The sequence below is a fragment of the Magnolia sinica genome, chromosome 14 (assembly GCF_029962835.1).
Source record: "Magnolia sinica isolate HGM2019 chromosome 14, MsV1, whole genome shotgun sequence".
NCBI classification, from domain to species: Eukaryota; Viridiplantae; Streptophyta; class Magnoliopsida; order Magnoliales; family Magnoliaceae; genus Magnolia; species Magnolia sinica.
Window position 1 is genome coordinate 76,403,663 of NC_080586.1, and position 20,449 is coordinate 76,424,111.

Genomic DNA, 20,449 nt, shown 5'->3' on the forward strand with positions numbered 1-20,449 from the left:
CACCCGTGTTGAAACTCACATCCAAAATTAAACCAATCGAATGATCCCAACCAACCAAATGGAAGCCATGATGACGCCCAACACCTTATGTCCACTATGACCACGGATATTAGTAACTTGTAGCAAACTCACAGTGGAAGGGACTAACCACTCGCTGTCAGCTGGCCTATGTGCATTGGTAGACTACACTTCGGGACACGAGCCAAAATATCCACTGCCCACAAGAAAACGGGAGAAATATCGGACGAAATCCGAAACAAGAAACCCCATTGGAGAATTGGAACCCACGTGGCAGTATATGAGCCGATAATCTTATCCAGGACCACAGGATCCAAACCCAGAAATGTCCCATTATTTTAGGACAGCCTTTATAAATTATTAACTTCTGAAACTCTTCCCTTCATGCAATTCGCATTTTACTTGAATTACAACTGCAGCATCATAACACCTATGGCAATGCAAGCTTCTCTCTTGCCCTACCTTTCCATCCACAAAGAGGTAGTTGGATTATAGGATGATTTTGGCCCATCTGTGAAGCGTGTCAATCATCCAAACCATGCATCAGAGGCAACCACTATTGAAGACGGGACCCACCAAAAATCGGCTGGATTTGTGACTTAAATGGGCCACACTATTTGGAATTGTGTTACTAGTAGTGGCCCACCTAACTTTAGATCTGGCTGATTTTTTTAAAAAAATTTTCTTTTTTGGGTGTGTCCCATTTTTTAGGGGGAACCTCTTATGCATGATTTGGATGGCTGACACAATTCACAGGGGCCCACATGTTGTCAACTGTGTAGGAACATTTTAGCTAGTAAATATGGTCTCATTCAGACCGCGTTTGGATGCTCAATTGAATTGAATTGCAAAATGAACATAGTGATTTAGCACAACTCTCTGTTCACTATGACCGATTGACTTAGCCCCGAATTGCGAATTATTGGTTTTCATGTTTAAATTTGCAACACCTGAATTGCAATTGGTGGTTGTGTATGCACTCTTACTTCCTTTAGCTGGGGAAGAATTTGCAAATTGATGAATCTAGGCGTACGAATTTTCCAACTCCAAGGAAAAACACCATTATCTCCTGCCAGGTAAATTTCCAATTCTCTTTTTAGGGCTTCTACTCTGATACGAAGTTCTTATTTTGACAATTCAAAAGTGGGAGAAGGCTTTTTTTATTAAGGAATCAATAATCAAAGTCATTCCATTAGAAATCCCTTGCTTTATCAAAGCAACGGACGTCTAAAGCCTGCTTCCTCCCAAATGTCTTAAATGGGAATTGCAATTCAGTTCAATTGAGCACACAAACACACTCTTAGAGCCTGTTTGGGTACCACTTAAAAATGGTTCATGTCATTTTAGTATTTTGTTCAAGTTACTGAACTTCTCTTCTTTACACTAACCACCACCATTGCAGGCCGTGAAATCGAATGCTGCAGTTAAGGACACATCCTTCCTCGGAGTTCCACTTTCGGACCATGTTAAATCGGAATTCAATCCCTCAATCCTCAGGAGCAAGGTGAGAACTTATATTTGGAAAAAATATGTTATTTTTCTTTCTTCTGTTCAGTAAACTAGTTAGCTAGTAAAGTGATAAACTGCTACATTATGCAAAGTACTTTTAAGGCTGCATTTTCGTTACCATCGAAGCAAATTGCAACAATCTCACTTCAAATTGCAAAATTTTTAGGGTCGAATCGGCTGCAACAATCCCGCTTAATACTAGGAAAAAAAAAAATCATTTTTTCAAATATAAAGCATTTTTTATTTGTTGGAAAACATATATACTTTTTCGTGGAGTTTAATAAATGGGTCCCCGATTCTTCACCACCACACGGTCTCATTCCCACCCATTAATAACACAAGTCAGGGATTCTAGAATTTCGCAAGGGGTTGCTTGATTTTTTATTTACTATGATAAATACAAGTAAATATGTAATAATTAGTTTTTCCTTTGGTAGTTTGAGATGGAAATTGAAAAGAACCATCTCAAAGAAGTTTTGCCTCCAAAATTGGTTTGGATACTGATTTAAATTTATGGGCCCCACCATCATGTATATGACTTATCCACACCGTTCATCTGTTTTAGCAGTACATTTCAGGCATGAGCTTAAAATTGAAGCTGATCTAATGCTCAAGTGGACCACACCTTAGGAAAGAGTGGTCATAGAGCCCTCCATCATTGAAAGTTGTTTCCTTCCTAGGGCCCACAGTGATGTCTATCAGCCATCCAACCTGTTATGAGGACACACAGTTATAGATAAAGGGCCACCAAAAATATCAGCTTGATCCAAAACTTCTAAGTGCCTTACAGTTTTCAATGGTGGGCATTCAATTCTCATTGTTTCCTATGGTGTGGCCCACTTGAGTTTTGGATCTACCTCTTTTTTGGTGATTTGGTGGAAGGGATGGACAGTGTGGATAAGACACAAACATCATGGTGAGCCCCACAGTTTTAAAGCTTTTATCCTGAGGTTACGTAACCAAAAGTTTTCAAAGACTCGCGGTCAAAGTGAAAGCAGGCCATAATTATACTTGGAAATAATTATTAACTATTTATTCTTATTTATTTTAAATTACAAATAAAATTAAAAAATCAAACAACCCCTAAAATAAGATATGCATGAACATGCCATGGACAAAAAATACGAATCAGGCAGGTCAAACTTATGTGAGAAAAATGAGCAGCTATAAAAGATGACCAACAATCCTAAAATCTTAATGGGATTGGAGCCACTAATTACAATTAGGATTTTCAAAAGAGCCCAAATCCTAATTTATAGAGAAAATTCTAACTGCTCTCTTGTTTTTCCCTTAATTTCAATTGGAGGCCTTTTAATCACCTTCTTTATAAGGGAAGACAGTTACCAATGTCATAAGCAAACAGGCTTCCATGACCATAATTCGTAGAAATCCAAATTCCACGAACATGTGTCAATTGCAATGTACTCATTTTTTGTACATGGCATGTTCAAAGTGTACCCCACCTGATTGGTGGTCTGGATCTCTGGATGCGTGTCATCAAAAGAAGGAATGAGGCCCCTAAAGATAGCTGTGATGGGGCCCCTTGCATGCCCATGAAAAATATTCTTTTGTGTGTCATTTGCAGTGTGTTTCTTTAGCTTATTTATTCATGCTGTTGATGGGCTAAACTTGTAGAGAGATCTTAGCCAGAGGAAGCTAGCCATTGGAGTAAGAGCTCAAACAATCACCACAACTCCGGCGATCAACAAGTCCACTCCGGAGACAAAGAAAACACTAAGAAAAGGGAGTGTGATAATCACCGGCGCGTCGTCGGGACTCGGCCTTGCAACCGCCAAGGCTCTGGCGGACACGGGGAAATGGCACGTTATAATGGGCTGTAGGGATTTCCTCAAGGCTGAGAGGGCGGCAAAGTCGGTCGGCATGTCCAAGGAGAGCTACACTGTAATGCACCTCGACCTTGCCTCCCTTGACAGTGTCCGCCAGTTTGTCGACAGCTTCCGACGGTCTGGAATGCCGCTCGATGTTCTAGTATGCAATGCTGCTGTTTATCTGCCAACAGCCAAAGAGCCTACTTACACTGCTGAAGGGTTCGAATTGAGTGTAGGAACCAACCATCTCGGCCACTTCCTCCTTTCGCGGTTGCTGCTCGATGACTTGAAGAAATCAGACTATCCCTCGAAGCGGCTCATTATCGTTGGATCCATTACAGGTAATAATCCAAATGCAAGAATTCTTATTTGAATAATTAAAGCATGGTAAAAAGATTGTGTCCAACATCCAAAAACTACATTTGTTCATGTCAATATGATCTAGACCGTTGAGTGGATGGTCCATGGCTCAAATTACATAGATTGGGTGACGCAGGCTGGACATGATGAGGTCAAGCACCATCTTCCTTAGGGGATGATTACTCCAAATCTATGGAGCTTCTCTACACTCCTCACGGAGATTCCTCGAATCCATAAGGAGAAATAGAAAATAGAAATAAATTTTAATAAAATCCAAAATAAGTTGATAGATAATTTTTTTTATAAAAAAAAAAAAATGAGTTTATAATCCTTTAAATAGTGATATGAATCCTAAGAAGTATCGTAATCAAACTACAACTCAAACTCCTTAAAATCGTGACTTACCATAAATAATAAACTTACTATGTATAGATGGTCATGATTCCTACTAGACTTCATGGTTTTCGGCCAAAATAGTGAGTGTCCTATTTGGCTTAACCATGTTATTTTGCTAATTTTTCTAAACACTTTTCATGTTGGAAACAACTCCTAAAGCTCAAAGGATAAAGAGTTATAATCAAATTAAAACTTACTATAAATAGCAAAAACAGAAATAAAATTGATTTTCCACCATTGATCTGATGGATTCTCACAAATTCGGCATGGGCAACCTGGAGTAGCGGGGTTGGTTGGCTAAAGTAGCTTCTCCTATCCAAAATCATGTACGGTATGTCAAATAACTCATTCCGGTTTGCGAGATATGTCTGTTTCAAGGTTCTTACCGTCCGGATCACTTCTGCCTCCGATCGGGCCTTCTCTGGTCCATCTTGGCTATTAAATTATCATCGACCCACTCATCATTGGGCCATTTCTAGTAGTAGATTTGATGTGTGGTTTGTTTAATTTGTTGGATTAGGGAACACAAACACATTGGCAGGGAATGTGCCACCGAAGGCGAACCTGGGTGACGTGCGCGGGATGGCTGGCGGCTTGAATGGGCTGAACAGCGCGACCATGATTGACGGAGGGGAGTTTGACGGAGCGAAAGCCTACAAGGACAGCAAGGTCTGCAACATGCTCACAATGCAGGAGTTCCACAGGCGGTTCCACGAGGAAACAGGCATCACCTTCGCCTCCCTCTACCCCGGCTGCATCGCCACAACTGGCTTGTTTAGGGAACACATCCCATTGTTCAGGCTCCTCTTCCCACCTTTCCAGAAATACATCACAAAGGGCTTTGTCTCTGAGGAAGAGTCCGGCAAAAGACTCGCACAGGTAGCGAAAACAACCCTTCTCACCGCGGTCAACCGACTGGGCTTAGGCCATGAGCCTGTGCATTTTTCAGACCTGAAATTAAGCATGATTCCAGTCTGCCATAGTGCTAAATCTCACCAACTCAATTCTATAACTTGACTGAGCCAACATGACTCACTGAGATTTTGAGCCGAGTCAGTGAGAAACTCGATTTTGGATGTGACTTATGAGTCACTTGCCCACTCAAAAAAGGAAGAATAAAAAAAAAAAAGGTTTTGGCATTCATCGCCTTCCCTTTCAGCACATAGAGACGTAACACCCACCTTATGTTTTTTTAAAAATAAAATAAATAAATAAACTCAAAAACTACCCTGTGATTAGATTTTTTAATGGAAAACTAACTGCAGTTAGGTTAGAGAGATCCTTTTAAAAAATAATAAAATATACCCTTCTCCCAAATCACCAAACCCTAATTCTAACTAAAACCTCTCTTTTTTCGCTCGTCCTGGATTAAATCCTAGGTACTACCTTCCTCGGTCAACAGTTGATTATAATGGCCTTGACATGCTTCCATAATATGGGTCAGCTACATATAGTTTCTGACTGAAAATGAAAAAAAAAAAAAATTAAAATTAAAAATGTGTAATTTAAAAAAAACACAGGATAGAGAGTCATGCCTTTGAGCAAAAGAAGGGAGCTGTATGTCAGAACACAAAACCTCTCTTTAGAGAAGGATAGTATTACCTCTCTTTAGAGAAGGATAGTATTAAACCGAGAACCAGCTAGGATAACTTTCAGAGGCTACCTACTTGCGTTACCCAATGGTTTGAAGAGCCTAACGTGATGCTTGATGCATTCTATCAATCCTAATGACTGTTGGGCATTAGTTACGTTTTTAATAATTAATATTAAATGTCTTATGTTTGAGTCACCGAAGGAATGACTTGTGAAAAGAGTAATCTAGACCCAAGTGAAAGCTGTCATAGCTTCGAAAGGCCTGTCTAACTAACTAACCAGACTGCAACCTAACTCTTAAGGGCCTGTTTGATTTTTAAGAGCGGCCGCGGATTAGGTACTACCTCAGGACAGGTGAAGGCTCCTAGGGAAACCGAGGGGTACTTAATGTGATGTATGAAATTTATCCATATCGTTCATCCATTTTTACATATCATTTTACAGTATGAAGCCAAAAATAATGAACGTCCAGTGCCCAAATGGACCACACAGTGGGAATTAAATTCCTACTGTTGAAAATTTCTTAGGAAACACAGAAGTTTTGGATTAAGATAATTTTTGTTTTTTCGCTTCATCCAATCATATTTGACCATAAGAAGGTTTCAATGGTGGGCGTCCTTAGTATCGCTGCTTCTTGTGGTGTGGTCCACTTGAGCCTTAAATCTGCCTTATTTTGGTTTAGCCATCTAAAATGACATGGAAATATGGATGGACAGTGTGGATAAAACTCATAAATCACGATGGCCCCTCAGGGGCCCTCAGAGCCTCCGCCTGTCCTGAGCTAGGAACAGGCGGGGCTAGTACCTGATTCGCGCCCTTTAAGAGTTTGTGTAATTACCCCTATAAATGGGCAATTATTACAATTTCACCCGTTTGATTTTCAAATGAATTTCTACCTTAGAAATCAGTTCAAAAGAATTAATTTAAATTCGTGGACTCCAATGTGATGTGTATTATATATCCATTCCGTCCATACATTTTACCAAAACATTTTAAGGCATGATCCGAAAAATGAGGCAAATCCAATACTCAAGTGGCCTAAAACAAAAGAAATAGTGGCCCCAAGGGGTTTTTAATGGTAAGTGTTCGATTTCCTTTTTCCCATGGTGTGGTTCACTTGAGCTTTGGATATGCCTTATTTTTTGGCTCATGCTATAAATTCAGCTGACATAATAGATGAACGCTGTGGATAATCAACATGCAACACGATGTGACCCACAAATATTTTATAGCCTTCTTGGTTTTTGTGTCTAAAGAGCAACCGGTCAAATCAAGCACGGGGAATAATGCTGTAAATACTAGGTGAAATAATTATTACCATTTACCAGGTATTTACCATTGAATTGAAAATTCAAACACCCTAATACCAATTATCAAGAACCTCCGAGTCTAATGGAATGTGTAACTTACACCCTTGATATGGTAATAGAAAGAGAGCCCCATGAGTGGAACTTTCATAAGATGCACCAATCCATTCCATTGAACCCAAAAAGCCGGATCATCAAAAATCTGGTAAGTTACACCAAAGAAAATGATTTTACATTGAATGCTTACCATTAGTTTTGTGTAGGGCCCACTAGCGTTTATATATACTATCCAAATCTATTCATCTTATGTGCCTCGTCAAAATAAAAGAACTACCCAAAAATTACAATAATATTCAAGAACTTAGGTAGGCCATATTACATGAATTTAAAGGTCCTCTAATTTTATAGGATAGCCAAGATAAGCATTGAATCAGTCTACTTTTTTTAATCAAAACAAGATATGGTGTGCCTGATGGACCATGACATTAAGTCCTTTACACAGCATTAGCGAAAGTAACCCACTCACTTAGCATATTGTACATATTTTTTAATATTAATAATATTTTAATTTTATTATTAAATAACTCAATTCATATAAAGACCCAGTCTCGAGTCAACCCCGGCTAGAGATCCAGTCGAGTCGAGTCGAGTTTTTAGGTTTTTGAACACTGCAGTCTGCAGTAATGAAATTCATGCCCATGAAAATCTTCGAACGGTTCTTGACTCGTGCTTGGACTTAGGCCTAACTCATTGGGCGAGCCTATTGGTCCATTGAAAGCAGCAACCTTCACAGCCAAAGCTCATTCAATTTTATTTTATTTTATTCTTTTTTTATATATATTTTGCTTCAGGTGGTGAGCGATCCGAGCTTAACCAAGTCAGGTGTTTACTGGAGTTGGAACAAGGACTCAGCGTCGTTCGAGAATCAGCTATCACCGGAAGCTAGCGATTCTGAGAAGGCCCGCAAAGTGTGGGAGATCAGTGAAAAGCTTGTTGGGCTAGCTTGAATGGTCAGCCATGGAATGTCATTTCGAGGGGCATTCCAATGACTGGTTCAGATGAGTGTGACCACCATCCACTTGATGGCATGTTGTTGTACTGTTCGAAACTTCAAATTTTGAATCACCATGGAGAATAAGGAGTAGTTTTGCATCTCTACTAATAAGAGCTTATTTACTTATTTCTAAAAAAACATCTTTTTTAATAATAAATTGCATGATAATGATCTAATTCTACATTTATAAAATTTAAGTAAGATTCTATTCTAATGACATTGCAAAGAGAGGAATGCTAAAGTCATACATGAGGTGATCAGGACCGTTAAGTTGCTGGCCACCATTTGCAATGTAGGCTCCAGAATTCTTATGAGATTGGACCTGAAATTTAAAATTAAATTAAATTAACTTTAAAAAAAAAAAATTAAAAGAGAGAATGATCAAGTAGTGTCACAGAAATTGTTGATATCTGTGGGGCCCACCTTGATAAGTGCATGACAATATATCAAGCATCAGGTGAGCCCTACGGGCGAGAAATGGGCCCATTTTGAAATTGAGGTGGGCCATATGATAGGGAACAATTAGCCGGGGATGCCTAACCACTAAAACCTGCCAGATTGTTTGAGGAGCCCATCGTTATGTTTATATGCGATCTAATCCGTGCATCGGGCACACCCCATCAGGATGCAGGCATACAAAAAAAATCAGATCATTCTAAGACTCCAGTGGATCACACCAAGTGGATTTAAAAGTTTTAGGCCTGCTGACTTTGCTCTGCTCTGTTACTCCGGTGTGGCCCACCTGAGTTTTGGATCAACCTGATTTTGGTCTCTATCCTGAACCTCATGTACCTCAAACTATTGTGTAGAGTGGATGCCATACATCACGGCGGGCCCCACAAAACTCGACACTACCTACACCACTGGATCATTCCCCTACACTACTGGCCCATTACTGTTGGGTCCCATCAGATCAACGGTGCCGATCTGAATACATGCTTGTTACAAGTACAGTGAGGATGACACTAAATAGAACTATGAATGTGAAATGATCAGTTGAATCTAACGGCTGAGATTTTCTTTAAAGTAGAAATGATTATTTAACTATAGCTAAGCTACTTAGACGTCTTTAAACTTAATTCTTTAACAAAATTCTCTTAACCACCTTTACATGAATTATTAAAATAAATAAATCTGGATGAAAGAGGAGATGATCAGTTGAGCAATTGCATCTTTTCATTTCTTTTTCTTTTTCTTTTTCTATTGATTTCCTTAAAGAGAGGGCCTTTACTTTCTATTTTTTAACTTTGCAATAAAACTGGGAGTTAGAGCATTATGGTAAAAATCGAGTGCGGATAGTCTGTGTTGAACGCACAGAGAACTTCAGTGCCATCGTGCATATCGTTGGTCATGTCAGATGACTCACCTCACACGCACGGATTTTCTCTGGGGCCCGAGATGTTTTATGTGTTAGATCTACACCGTCCATAAATTTTTACAGATCATTTTATAGCAGGAGTCTAAAAATGAGGCACACCCAAAGTTCAAATCGACCACACCACAAACCTTTCTAGGGTTCACCATAAGGTTTATTTGCCATCTGACCCCTTCATAAGGTCACACAGACCTGCATGAAGGGAAAACATAAATATTAGCTTAATCAGAACATTCCGTTACCCCAAAACAATTTCAGTAGTAGGCATCCAATTGTCACAGTTTCATGTAGTATGGCCCACTTGAGACTGAGATCTAACTCATTTTTGTTCTAATGCCATAAGATGATATAAAAAAATGGATGGACGGTGTGGATCTTACATCATGGCGGGCCTACAGGAATTCCACACTTCAACACTCCGTTTTTAATTGCTCCGTCCTCAATATACCGCACCACAAAGCAAGAAACAGGATCTATTGACATGTGAAATCTACGGTTGCCCCACCATAGCCTGTTTCTTAGGTCATACCTTCCATCTATTTTTTCATGTCATTTTAGGATATAAGCCCAAAACTGAGGTAGATCCATAGTTCAAGTGGACCACAACACAAGAAACTACCTACTATTAAAAACTTTCTAAGGCCCACATAAGACTTTAATCAAGTTGATATTTTTTTTCCTCTTAATCTAGGTCAGTGTGGCCTTATGAATATGTTAGATGACAAATAAACATCATGGTTTGCCCTGCAAAGGTTTCAACGATTGTTTATTAAATTTCACTACTATAAGTGGTGTGGTCCAACAAGTGGAGTGGTCCTATGAAGCTTGGATGTGTCTCATTTTTGGGCTCTTGCTTTAGAATGACCTGAAAAAAACTAATGAAAAGTGTGGATCTAACACATATTATAGTATGCCAGAGAGGTTTCACATGTTAAAACTTGTGTTGTGTAGTCAACAACCAATTTGGGAGGGAAATTTGTGAGCTCTAGAGGCCGATTTCTGCCTAAGGTTTTTGCATTAAGTTACTCCAATGGGATGCAAGGTGTGGCCATATTTGTGAGAAATCTGCCTCATCCATTCATTATGAGCTCATTTTAGGACATTTCACCAAAAATGAGGCATCCAAAAATCAATTGGCCACACAAGAGGAAAAATTGGGAAAAGAAATTTCTACCGTTGAAACTTTCCTGGGCTCCATCTTAATGTTTATATGCCATCCAAACCTTTTATAATTAAGGTTCATCTTGTCATTGTTAACTTGGATATATTTAAGTTATTATCCTTTAGGTTTTGTCTCGTAGTTGTTAAGTTATTTTTGCATTTCTTTTAATTTTCTTCATTCTATTATTTTCATCATTTAGGAAATCTGATTGTGTGTTTATTTATAAATTTTTATAATTTATAATTTATTTTTTATTTTTTCTTAAACATAACTAAAGCCTTTATATTTCATCTTTTTTTATTTGAAAGAAAGTGAGAGCACACTTTATTTCATGAAAATAAGAAATACATAAACCGAGAGTGAACATTGGCCTTACCCCCGGGATAATCATAAGAAAACCAAAAACTAACTACTAGACTGGAATTATTGATGGGGCAAATTGAAAAGACAAATTTTATCTCAAAAATTAGCCAAGTGAACTTCAATTAGAGTTGGGCCCGGGATGACTCGACTCATCCAACTCGTTCAAATTTGACTTGATCCGAATCGAGTGGGTGAGTCGATCTGAATCAAGTTGACTTCGTCCTATCCAAATTCAAACCGAGTCGTGTTCGAGTCACCCAGTAACTTGACTCGACCCAAAATCCAACTCGATAATTACTCAACTCGATCTGAAACTCGACTAGTACAAATATATTTTTTTTAAAAAAAATTCAAATATAACATTTTAGATATAGGATGTTGTGTAGCTGATGGCGAGGCGGCAATTCTAGCAAGTGAATCTAGGTTTTGAGTTGTGATTTTAGCCCGTGGATACTCAATTCACCCAACCTGAGTCAGTACTTGTGACCAGGTTAGACTCGATCTGAATTAGTCCAGGCCAGACCCGAACTCAGATCGGGTCAGGCATGCTAGACTCGGTACTGAGTCAGGTCAAGTTCCGGTTAGACCTATTTCAAAACCAAATCCAGTCGATTCAGCCCTAACTTGGTCTAACTCGACTCAATGCTCAGCTCTAACTTCAATCAGAAGGTAAGGTGAAGTTATTAACCATTCTCCTAACATATCTATTAATCTATGGTGACGCCTGTTGGGGGCGTGATAAACCCTAACATGACTTGCTCGACACAAAAGCAATTTCAGACGAAATCATATAATGCAATAAGAAAAGAAAAAGTCAAGTAACCATAATGAAGACACAAATTATATGTAAAATAATAATAATAATAATAATTAGAGAGAGAGAGAGAAAGACTCTTACACAAAAAAACCACGACACCAATCGACAAGCAATTCACTATGAATAAAAAGTTACAAGAGATTGGATAAGTTACTGATTTGAAAACCCTATTTTTCTCCCTCTTAAAACCTTTAGCTTAGAAGCTCTCTCGATTTCATTCACCTAATCCCATATTAAATCGGTTTATATAACTCCCATATAGAATTAGAAACAAAATCATACATTTATGCATTCCACTCGGTTGCACTTCGGTCGATCAAGACATCAACAGAAACTACCAGTCAACCGAAACAAAGGTCGGTCTACTGAAAACATCATAGCATGCTTCAATTTACCACTAAATTTCTCAATGAACCAAATATCACTGCACCAAATTTAAAGCACTCTATCAACAAGGTACACCTTTTTACCCCATTATTTTAATGCAACATTTTAAGGATGGTGTACTCTATAATAGTTATATGCTCTTTTAGGAATTTAGAAAAGATTCTTAAATTATGTCGCATCTCATCATATCTACGGGTGAAATCATCACCTATATCCAATCTCATAACTTTAATATTTCAGTCAAATTAATTTTTACCTTCAATTTTATATCTCCAAAATAAATAAACCATCCAATGTTCATTAAGATTGGGCCAAATGCATACCAGATTCAATCACCCAAGACATAGAAATTAGTCTCACTTTCAACATCATGGATCTCTACCTATGTAATGGTGATCCACAACAATCCCCATTACATACATGTTTTTATTGCAAAATAGATGTCTTAAATCTTGTTCACCGCGCTGCTCGATCAGTCGAGGAACTGACTCGACTAGTCAAAGGTTCCTTCGACTGGTCAAATTCAGCTCGACTCGAAGTCCAGCAACGGTGTATTTGGAAATTCTGGGATGCTCGACCAATTGAGGGATAGGCTTGACCAGTCGAAGCCCAGGCTCGACCAGTCGAGGGTTATGCAGATGGTGCGTAGTTTGTAAGCGGATTGCGTAAATTTAAGGTGGTTTTTAGGGAGGTGAGTAAGTGGGGTTTTCCCATTTATAAATAGGAGTCTCTAAGGCCATTCTAAAGCATGCTAAGGCTTTTTAAAGGTATTCCAAGGTTCCTAAAAGGGTTTTAGGATTTCTAAATGGTGTAGTAAGGGTGAGTTAAACGTTGTTTAAATCAAGTAAGTCTTTTCTCTTTGTAATTTCTATTTTCATAGTAAAATTCTGTCGCTTTGTGTCGTGATTTTTTCCCGCAAGGGTTTTCTATATTAAATCTTTGTGTTCTTTTGTGATTTCTTAGTGCTCTTGAATTGCTATCCTAGATCCGTATCTGTGTGATTCCACAGCATAAATCCCAACAAGTGGTATTAAAGCAATCGTTGGGGCACAGATCTGAATCTGAGGGATAAACAATAATGGTAAGCACTAGGTATGATATTGAGAAGTACTCAGGGAAAAATAACTTTAAGTTATGGAATATCAAGATGATCGGTTCTTTAATCAAGTAAGGCGAAGATGGTGCTCTTGTGGAGCGAAAATCTACTATGACTGATAATGATTGGAATACTCTTGATAAGAAGGCCTTATCATCGATCCATTTATATCTCACGGATGAGGTTCTCTATAATGTAATGAGGGAGAAAATTATGCCTAAGTTATGAGCGAAGTTAGATGATATATATGCGAAAAAATCTTTTAAAAATCGCCTACACTTGAAGCGGTAGTGGTATAACTTCAAGATGGCAGAGGGTGGAGATCTGGAGGCTCACATCAGCAACTTTAATAAATTGGTTTGCAAATTGCTGGATATGGAGGAAGTGATGAAAGATGAAGAACAAGCATGTATTTGCTAAATTCTCTTCTAGCGTCATATGAGTCATTCAAGGACACAATGTGCACCATAAATAAAACCCTAAGTGTCAATACCGTTATCTCAGCCCTTCAAGGGAAGGCCATGAGAAAGCTTAACGACAATATGGGGACATCTTCTGATGCACTGATTACGAGGGACAAGATTTTTGAGCAAGGTACATGATCTTCAGAGTCAAGATCTAGGTCCATGGGCAAAGGCAAAGGTAAGTTAGAGTGCTGGAATTGTGGGATGGGAAGACATGTGAAAAAGGATTGTATAAATCCTAAATCTAAAAGAAAAGATTCTGAGGCTTCATATAGGGAGGCTAATGCTGCCATGTCGGATAGATCGAGTGGATGTGATGGTGATATTTTGTCTGTGTCTACGATCAGACACTTTTACTATGATCATAAGGGTGAGTGGATTCTAAATACAAGGGCATCCTTTCACATGACTCCTCATCGGAGTCGGTTCACTAGCTACAGGGAGTGCGATGGTGGACAGGTATTTATAGGCAATGATAGTGCCTGTAATGTTGTGGCTGTTGGTACGGTGTATATCAAGATGTTTGATGGGACAGATCGTATCCTTACTGGGTGAGGCACGTTCCTGACATGAAAAAGAATCTGATTTTTCTTAGTGTACTTGAGGCAATGGGCTGCAAGTTCACAAGTATTGATGGTACTCTTAGAGTATCTAAGGGGGCACGGGTAATCATGAAAGCGCAACAACTCAATAATGTTTACAGGTTGATCGAGAGCACTTCAAAAGGTGGAGCTGCAGTGGCTGTGGCGGATTCCAACTCTGCATATGTGTGACATGTTAGGCATGGTCACATGAGCGGGCAGGGCATAAAGGCTGATACGCACAGACAAAGATACAGAATAGGTGGAGCAGCCACCTGTGAGAAGAATCACATAGCACAATCGCAAGATATCGGCGAGGTACATGGACGACTCCAATATCGCAGGGGATCCGTCTTCTATTCAAATGGCTCTAGGTGAGCCTGGTGCTAAGAAGTGAAAGGTGACTATGAGCAATATAATGGACTCGTTGTACCAAACAAACACATGGGAGCTGGTAGAGCTTCCAGTGGGCCGGAAAGCGGTTGGATACATGTAAATTTTCAGGATGATACAGCATAAATATAGAACGAGGTTGGTAGCGAAGGGTTATGCTCAGAGAAAAGGAATCAGCTTCTCAGAGATGTTCACATTGACAGTATAACATGTGTCTATTAGATTCATGATTGGCGCTAGTTGGCCAATGCAATCTTGAGCTGGAAAGGATGGATATAGAGTCTGCACTTCTGCAAGGAAAATTGGAAGAACTGATCTACATGAAGCAACCAGAAGTTTAAAGGAGCTGAGAAAAAAGTTTGCAGGAGGTTGTAGTACGACCTGTCGCCTAGGCAGTGGTTTGATTCTTTCATGGTGAGTCAATAATTGTATGCTGATAACATGTAAATCGTCAATTATAACATGTCTAAAATCAATGTATAAATATTTGGTTAAGTGGGACATTTAGGATGAATGATCGGGGGGCTGCAAAGATGGTTCTTGACATCGAGACTGAAACAGGAGCAAGTATTTTGGTAATTACAAGTAGAATACCTTGTATAGGTATTGATCAAGGATGTGATGGACCAAGCAAAGTCGGAGAGCGTTCCCTACGCGTCTATCCCTAAGTTTTCCTCAGGACATATCCCAAAACAGATGAGGAAAAGCATAATATGTCTCATAGGCCTTATTCGAATGCGGTTGGTAGTGCATACCATGGTCTATATTAGACTGATTACGTCGCAGGCAATCGGTGTCGTGAATAGATACCCCGGCAAGAAACATTGGATGACAGTGAGATGGTTACTTCGATACATTCGAAGTAATAAGACTACGTCTTTACTTTTGGGAAGACGGGGACAAAGTTGGTATGGTATGTGAATTCAGATTACGCAGACTGTAAATTTCATAAAGTCGACTTCAGGTTACTCATTTGTACCAGCAGGTGGAGCAATTAGTTGGATGTCCATGCTATCCGAAAGGTGTTTGAGGAATGAGGTGTAACTCTGGAGAAGATTCACACCAACGCGAATCCAAAAGACATGATTATCAAAGTCATTTCCATGGAGAAGTTTAAGTTTTGTGCAACTTCTCTAGGCTTGGTGATGGCGTAAAAGGGAAGACGGAGTATGCACGAGAAGCGTTGATTGAAGATATGATGTGATGTAAAGATGGACATGATGAGGTCAAGCACCATATTCCTTAGGGGATAATTACTCCAAATCCATGGAGCTTCTCTGCACTCCTCACGGAGATTCCTCGAATCCACGAGGAAAGATAGAAAATAGAAATAAATTTTAATAAAATCCAAAATAAATTGATTGATAATTATTATTTTTTTTAAATGAATTTACAATCCCTTAAATAGTGATATGAATCCTAAGAAGTTTCATAATCAAACTACAACTCAAACTCCTTAAAATCATGACTTTCTATAAATAATAAACTTACTATTTATAGACGGTCATGATTCCTACTAGACTTCATGGTTTTCAGCCAAAATAGTAAGTGTCCTATTGGGCTTAACCATGTTATTTTGCTAATTTTTCTAAAGACTTTTCATGTTGGAAACAACTCCTAAAGCTCAAAGGATAGAGAGTTATAATCAAATTAAAACTTACTATAAATAGCAAAAACAGAAATAAAATTGATTTTCCACCATTCATCTGATGGATTCTGGCAAATTCGGCATGGGCAACCTGGAGTAGTGGGGTTGGTTGGCTAAAGTAGCTTCTCCTACCCAAAATCATATACGGTATGTCAAATAACTTATTCCGGTTTGCGAGATATGCCTGTTTCAAGGTTCTTGCAGTCCGGATCACTTCCGCCTCCGATCGGGCCTTCTCTGGTCCATCTTGGCTATTAAATTATCCTCGACCCACTCATCATTTGGCCATTTCTAGTAGTAGATTTGATGTTTGGTTTGTTTAATTTGTTGTATTAGGGAACACAAACACATTGGCAGGGAATGTGCCACCGAAGGCGAACCTGGGTGACATGCGCGGGATGGCTGGCGGCTTGAATGGGCTGAACAGCGCGACCATGATTGACGGAGGGGAGTTTGACGGAGCGAAAGCCTACAAGGACAGCAAGGTCTGCAACATGCTAACAATGCAGGAGTTCCACAGGCGGTTCCACGAGGAAACAGGCATCACCTTCGCCTCCCTCTACCCCGGCTGCATCGCCACAACCGGCTTGTTTAGGGAACACATCCCATTGTTCAGGCTCCTCTTCCCACCTTTCCAGAAATACATCACAAAGGGCTTTGTCTCTGAGGAAGAGTCCGGCAAAAGACTCGCACAGGTAGCGAAAACAACCCTTCTCACTGCCGTCAGCCGACTGGGCTTAAGCCATGAGCCTGTGCATTTTTCAGACCTGAAATTAAGCATGATTCCAGTCTGCCATAGTGCTAAATCTCACCAACTCAATTCTATAACTTGACTGAGCCAACATGACTCAGTGAGATTTTGAGCCGAGTCAGTGAGAAACTCGATTTTGGGTGTGACTTATGAGTCACTTGCCCACTCAAAAAAGGAGGAAGAAAAAAAAAAGGTTTTGGCATTCATCGCCTTCCCTTTCAGCATATAGAGACGTAACACCCACCTTATGTTTTTTTAAAAAATAAATAAATAAATAAGCTCAAAAACTACCCTGTGATTAGATTTTTTAATGGAAAACTAACTGCAGTTAGGTTAGCAAGATCCTTTTAAAAAATAATAAAATATGCCCTTCTCCCAAATCACCAAAACCTAATTCTAACTAAAACCTCTCTTTTTTCGCTCGTCCTGGATTTAATCCCAGGCACTACCTTCTCCGGTCAACAGTTGATTATAATGGCCTTGACATGCTTCCATAATATGGGTCAGCTACATATAGTTTGACTGAAAATGAAAAAAAAAAATTTAAAAATTAAAAATGTGTAATTTAAAAAAAAACACAAGATAGAGAGTCATGCCTTTGAGCAAAAGAAGGGAGCTGTATGTCAGAACACAAAACCTCTCTTTAGAGAAGGATAGTATTAAACCGAGAACCAGCTAGGATAACTTTCAGAGGCTACCTACTTGCGTTACCCAATGGTTTGAAGAGCCTAACGTGATGCTTGATGCATTCTATCAATCCTATGACTTTTGGGCATTAGTTAGGTTTTTAATAATTAATATTAAATGTCTTATGTTTGAGTCACCGAAGAAATGACTTGCGAAAAGAGTAATCTAGACCCAAGTGAAAGCTGTCATAGCTTGGAAAGGCCTGTCTAACTAACTAACCAGACTGCAACCTAACTCTTAAGGGCCCGTTTGATTTTTAAGAGCGGGCGCGGATTAGGTACTACCTCAGGACAGGTGAAGGCTCCTGGGGAAACCGAGGGGTTAATGTGATGTATGAAATTTATCCATATCGTTCATCCATTTTTACATATCATTTTACAGTATGAAGCCAAAAATAATGAACGTCCAATGCCCAAATGGACCACACAGTGGGAATTAAATTCCTACTGTTGAAAATTTCTTAGGAAACACAGAAGTTTTGGATTAAGAGAATTTTTGTTTTTTCGCTTCATCCAATTATATTTGACCATAAGAAGGTTTCAAGGGTGGGCGTCCTTAGTATCGCTGCTTCTTGTGGTGTGGTACACTTGAGCCTTAAATCTGCCTTATTTTGGTTTAGCCATCTAAAATGATATGGAAATATGGATGGATAGTGTGGATAAAACTCATAAATCACGATGGCCCCTCAGGGGCCCTCAGAGCCTCCGCCTGTCCCGAGCTTGGAACAGGCAGGGGTAGTACCTGATTCGCGCCCTTTAAGAGTTTGTGTAATTATACCTATAAATGGGTAATTATTACAATTTCACCCGTTTGATTTTCAAATGAATTTCTGCCTTAGAAATCGGTTCAAAAGAGTTAATTTAAATTCATGGACTCCAATGTGATGTGTATTATATATCCATTCCGTCCATATGTTTTACCAAAACATTTTAAGGCATGATCCGAAAAATGAGGCAAATCCAACACTCAAGTGGCCTAAAACAAAAGAAATAGTGGCCCCAAGGGGTTTTTAACGGTAAGTGTTCGATTTCCTTTTTCCCATGGTGTGGTCCACTTGAGCTTTGGATATGCCTTATTTTTTGGCTCATGCTATAAATTCAGCTGACATAATGGATGAACGGTGTGGATAATCAACACGTAACACGGTGTGACCCACAAATATTTTGTGGCCTTTTTGGTTTTTGTGTCTAAAGAGCAGCCGGTCAAATCAAGCACGCGGAATAATGTTGTAAATACTAGGTGAAATAATTATTACCATTTACCAGGTATTTACCATTGAATTGAAAATTCAAACACCCTAATACCAGTTATCAAGAACCTCCGGGTCTAATGGAATGTGTAACTTACACCCTTGAGATGGTAATAGATAAAGAGCCCCATGAGTGGAACTTTCATAAGATGCACCAATCCATTCCATTGAACCCAAAAGGCCGGATCATCAAAAATCTGGTAAGTTACACCATAGAAAATGATTTTACATTGAATGCTTACCATTAGTTCTGTGTAGGGCCCACCCTAGTGTTTATATTTGCTATCCAAATCTATTCATCTTCTGTGCCTCGTCAAAATAAACGAATTACCCAAAAATTACAATAATATTCAAGAACTTAGGTAGGCGATATTACATGAATTTAAAGGTTTTAGCTATAATTTTATAGGATAGCCAACATAAGCATTGAATCAGTCTACTTATTTTAATCAAAACAAGATAAGGTATGCCTGATGGACCATGACATCAAGTCCTTTACACAGCATTAGTGAAAGTAACCCACTCAGTTAGCATAATGTACATATTTATTAATAAAAAATAATATTTTAATTTTATTATTAAATAACTCAATTCATATAAAGACCCAGTCTCGAGTCAACCCCGGCTAGAGATCCAGTCGAGTCGAGTCGAGTTTTTAGGTTTTTGAACACTGCAGTCTGCAGTAATGAAATTCATGCCCATGAAAATCTTCGAACGGTTCTTGACTTGTGCTTGGACTTAGGCCTAACTCATTGGGCGAGCCTATCGGTCCATTGAAAGCAGCAACCTTCACAGCAGCTCATTCAATTTTATTTTATTTTATTCTTTTTTTTATATATATTTTGCTTCAGGTGGTGAGCGATCCGAGCTTAACCAAGTCAGGTGTTTACTGGAGTTGGAACAAGGACTCAGCGTCGTTCGAGAATCAGCTATCACCGGAAGCTAGCGATTCTGAGAAGGCCCGCAAAGTGTGGGAGATCAGTGAAAAGCTTGTTGGGCTAGCTTGAATGATCAGCCATGGAATGTCATTTCGAGGGGCATTCCGATGACTGGTTCAGATGAGTGTGACCACCATCCACTTGATGGCATGTTGTTGTACTGTTCGAAACTTCAAATTTTGAATCACCATGGAGAATAAAGAGTAGTTTTGCATCTCTACTAATAAGAGCTTATTTGCTTATTTCTAAAAGAACGTCTTTTTTAATAATAAATTGCATGATAATGATCTAATTCTACATTTATAAAATTTAAGTAAGATTCTATTCTAATGACATTGCAAAGAGAGGAATGCCAAAGTCATACATGAGGTGATCAGGACCGTTAAGTTGCTGGCCACCATTTGCAATGTAGGCTGCAGAATTCTTATGGGATTGGACCTGAAATTTAAAATAAAATAAAATTAACTTTAAA

General features: G+C 39.0%; 1 protein-coding gene across 2 annotated transcripts; it reads left to right on the top strand.

Moving 5' to 3' along the window:
• Positions 1-341: 341 nt before the first annotated feature.
• On the top strand, positions 342-20,197 carry LOC131226257 (protochlorophyllide reductase-like). 2 transcript variants are annotated; one of them, XM_058222042.1, is made up of 5 exons: positions 342-498; positions 1,421-1,522; positions 3,163-3,697; positions 16,689-17,047; positions 19,891-20,197. In XM_058222042.1, the coding sequence occupies exons 1-5, from the start codon at positions 403-405 to the stop codon at positions 20,044-20,046; spliced, it is 1,248 nt and encodes a 415-aa protein (XP_058078025.1). In that variant the 5' UTR covers positions 342-402; the 3' UTR covers positions 20,047-20,197. The 2 variants fall into 2 exon arrangements, with proteins under 2 accessions (XP_058078025.1, XP_058078024.1); XM_058222041.1 differs by lacking the exons at positions 16,689-17,047; positions 19,891-20,197 and adding exons at positions 4,633-4,991; positions 7,864-8,177 and having other exon boundaries at positions 343-498.
• The last annotated feature ends 252 nt before the right edge of the window (positions 20,198-20,449 follow it).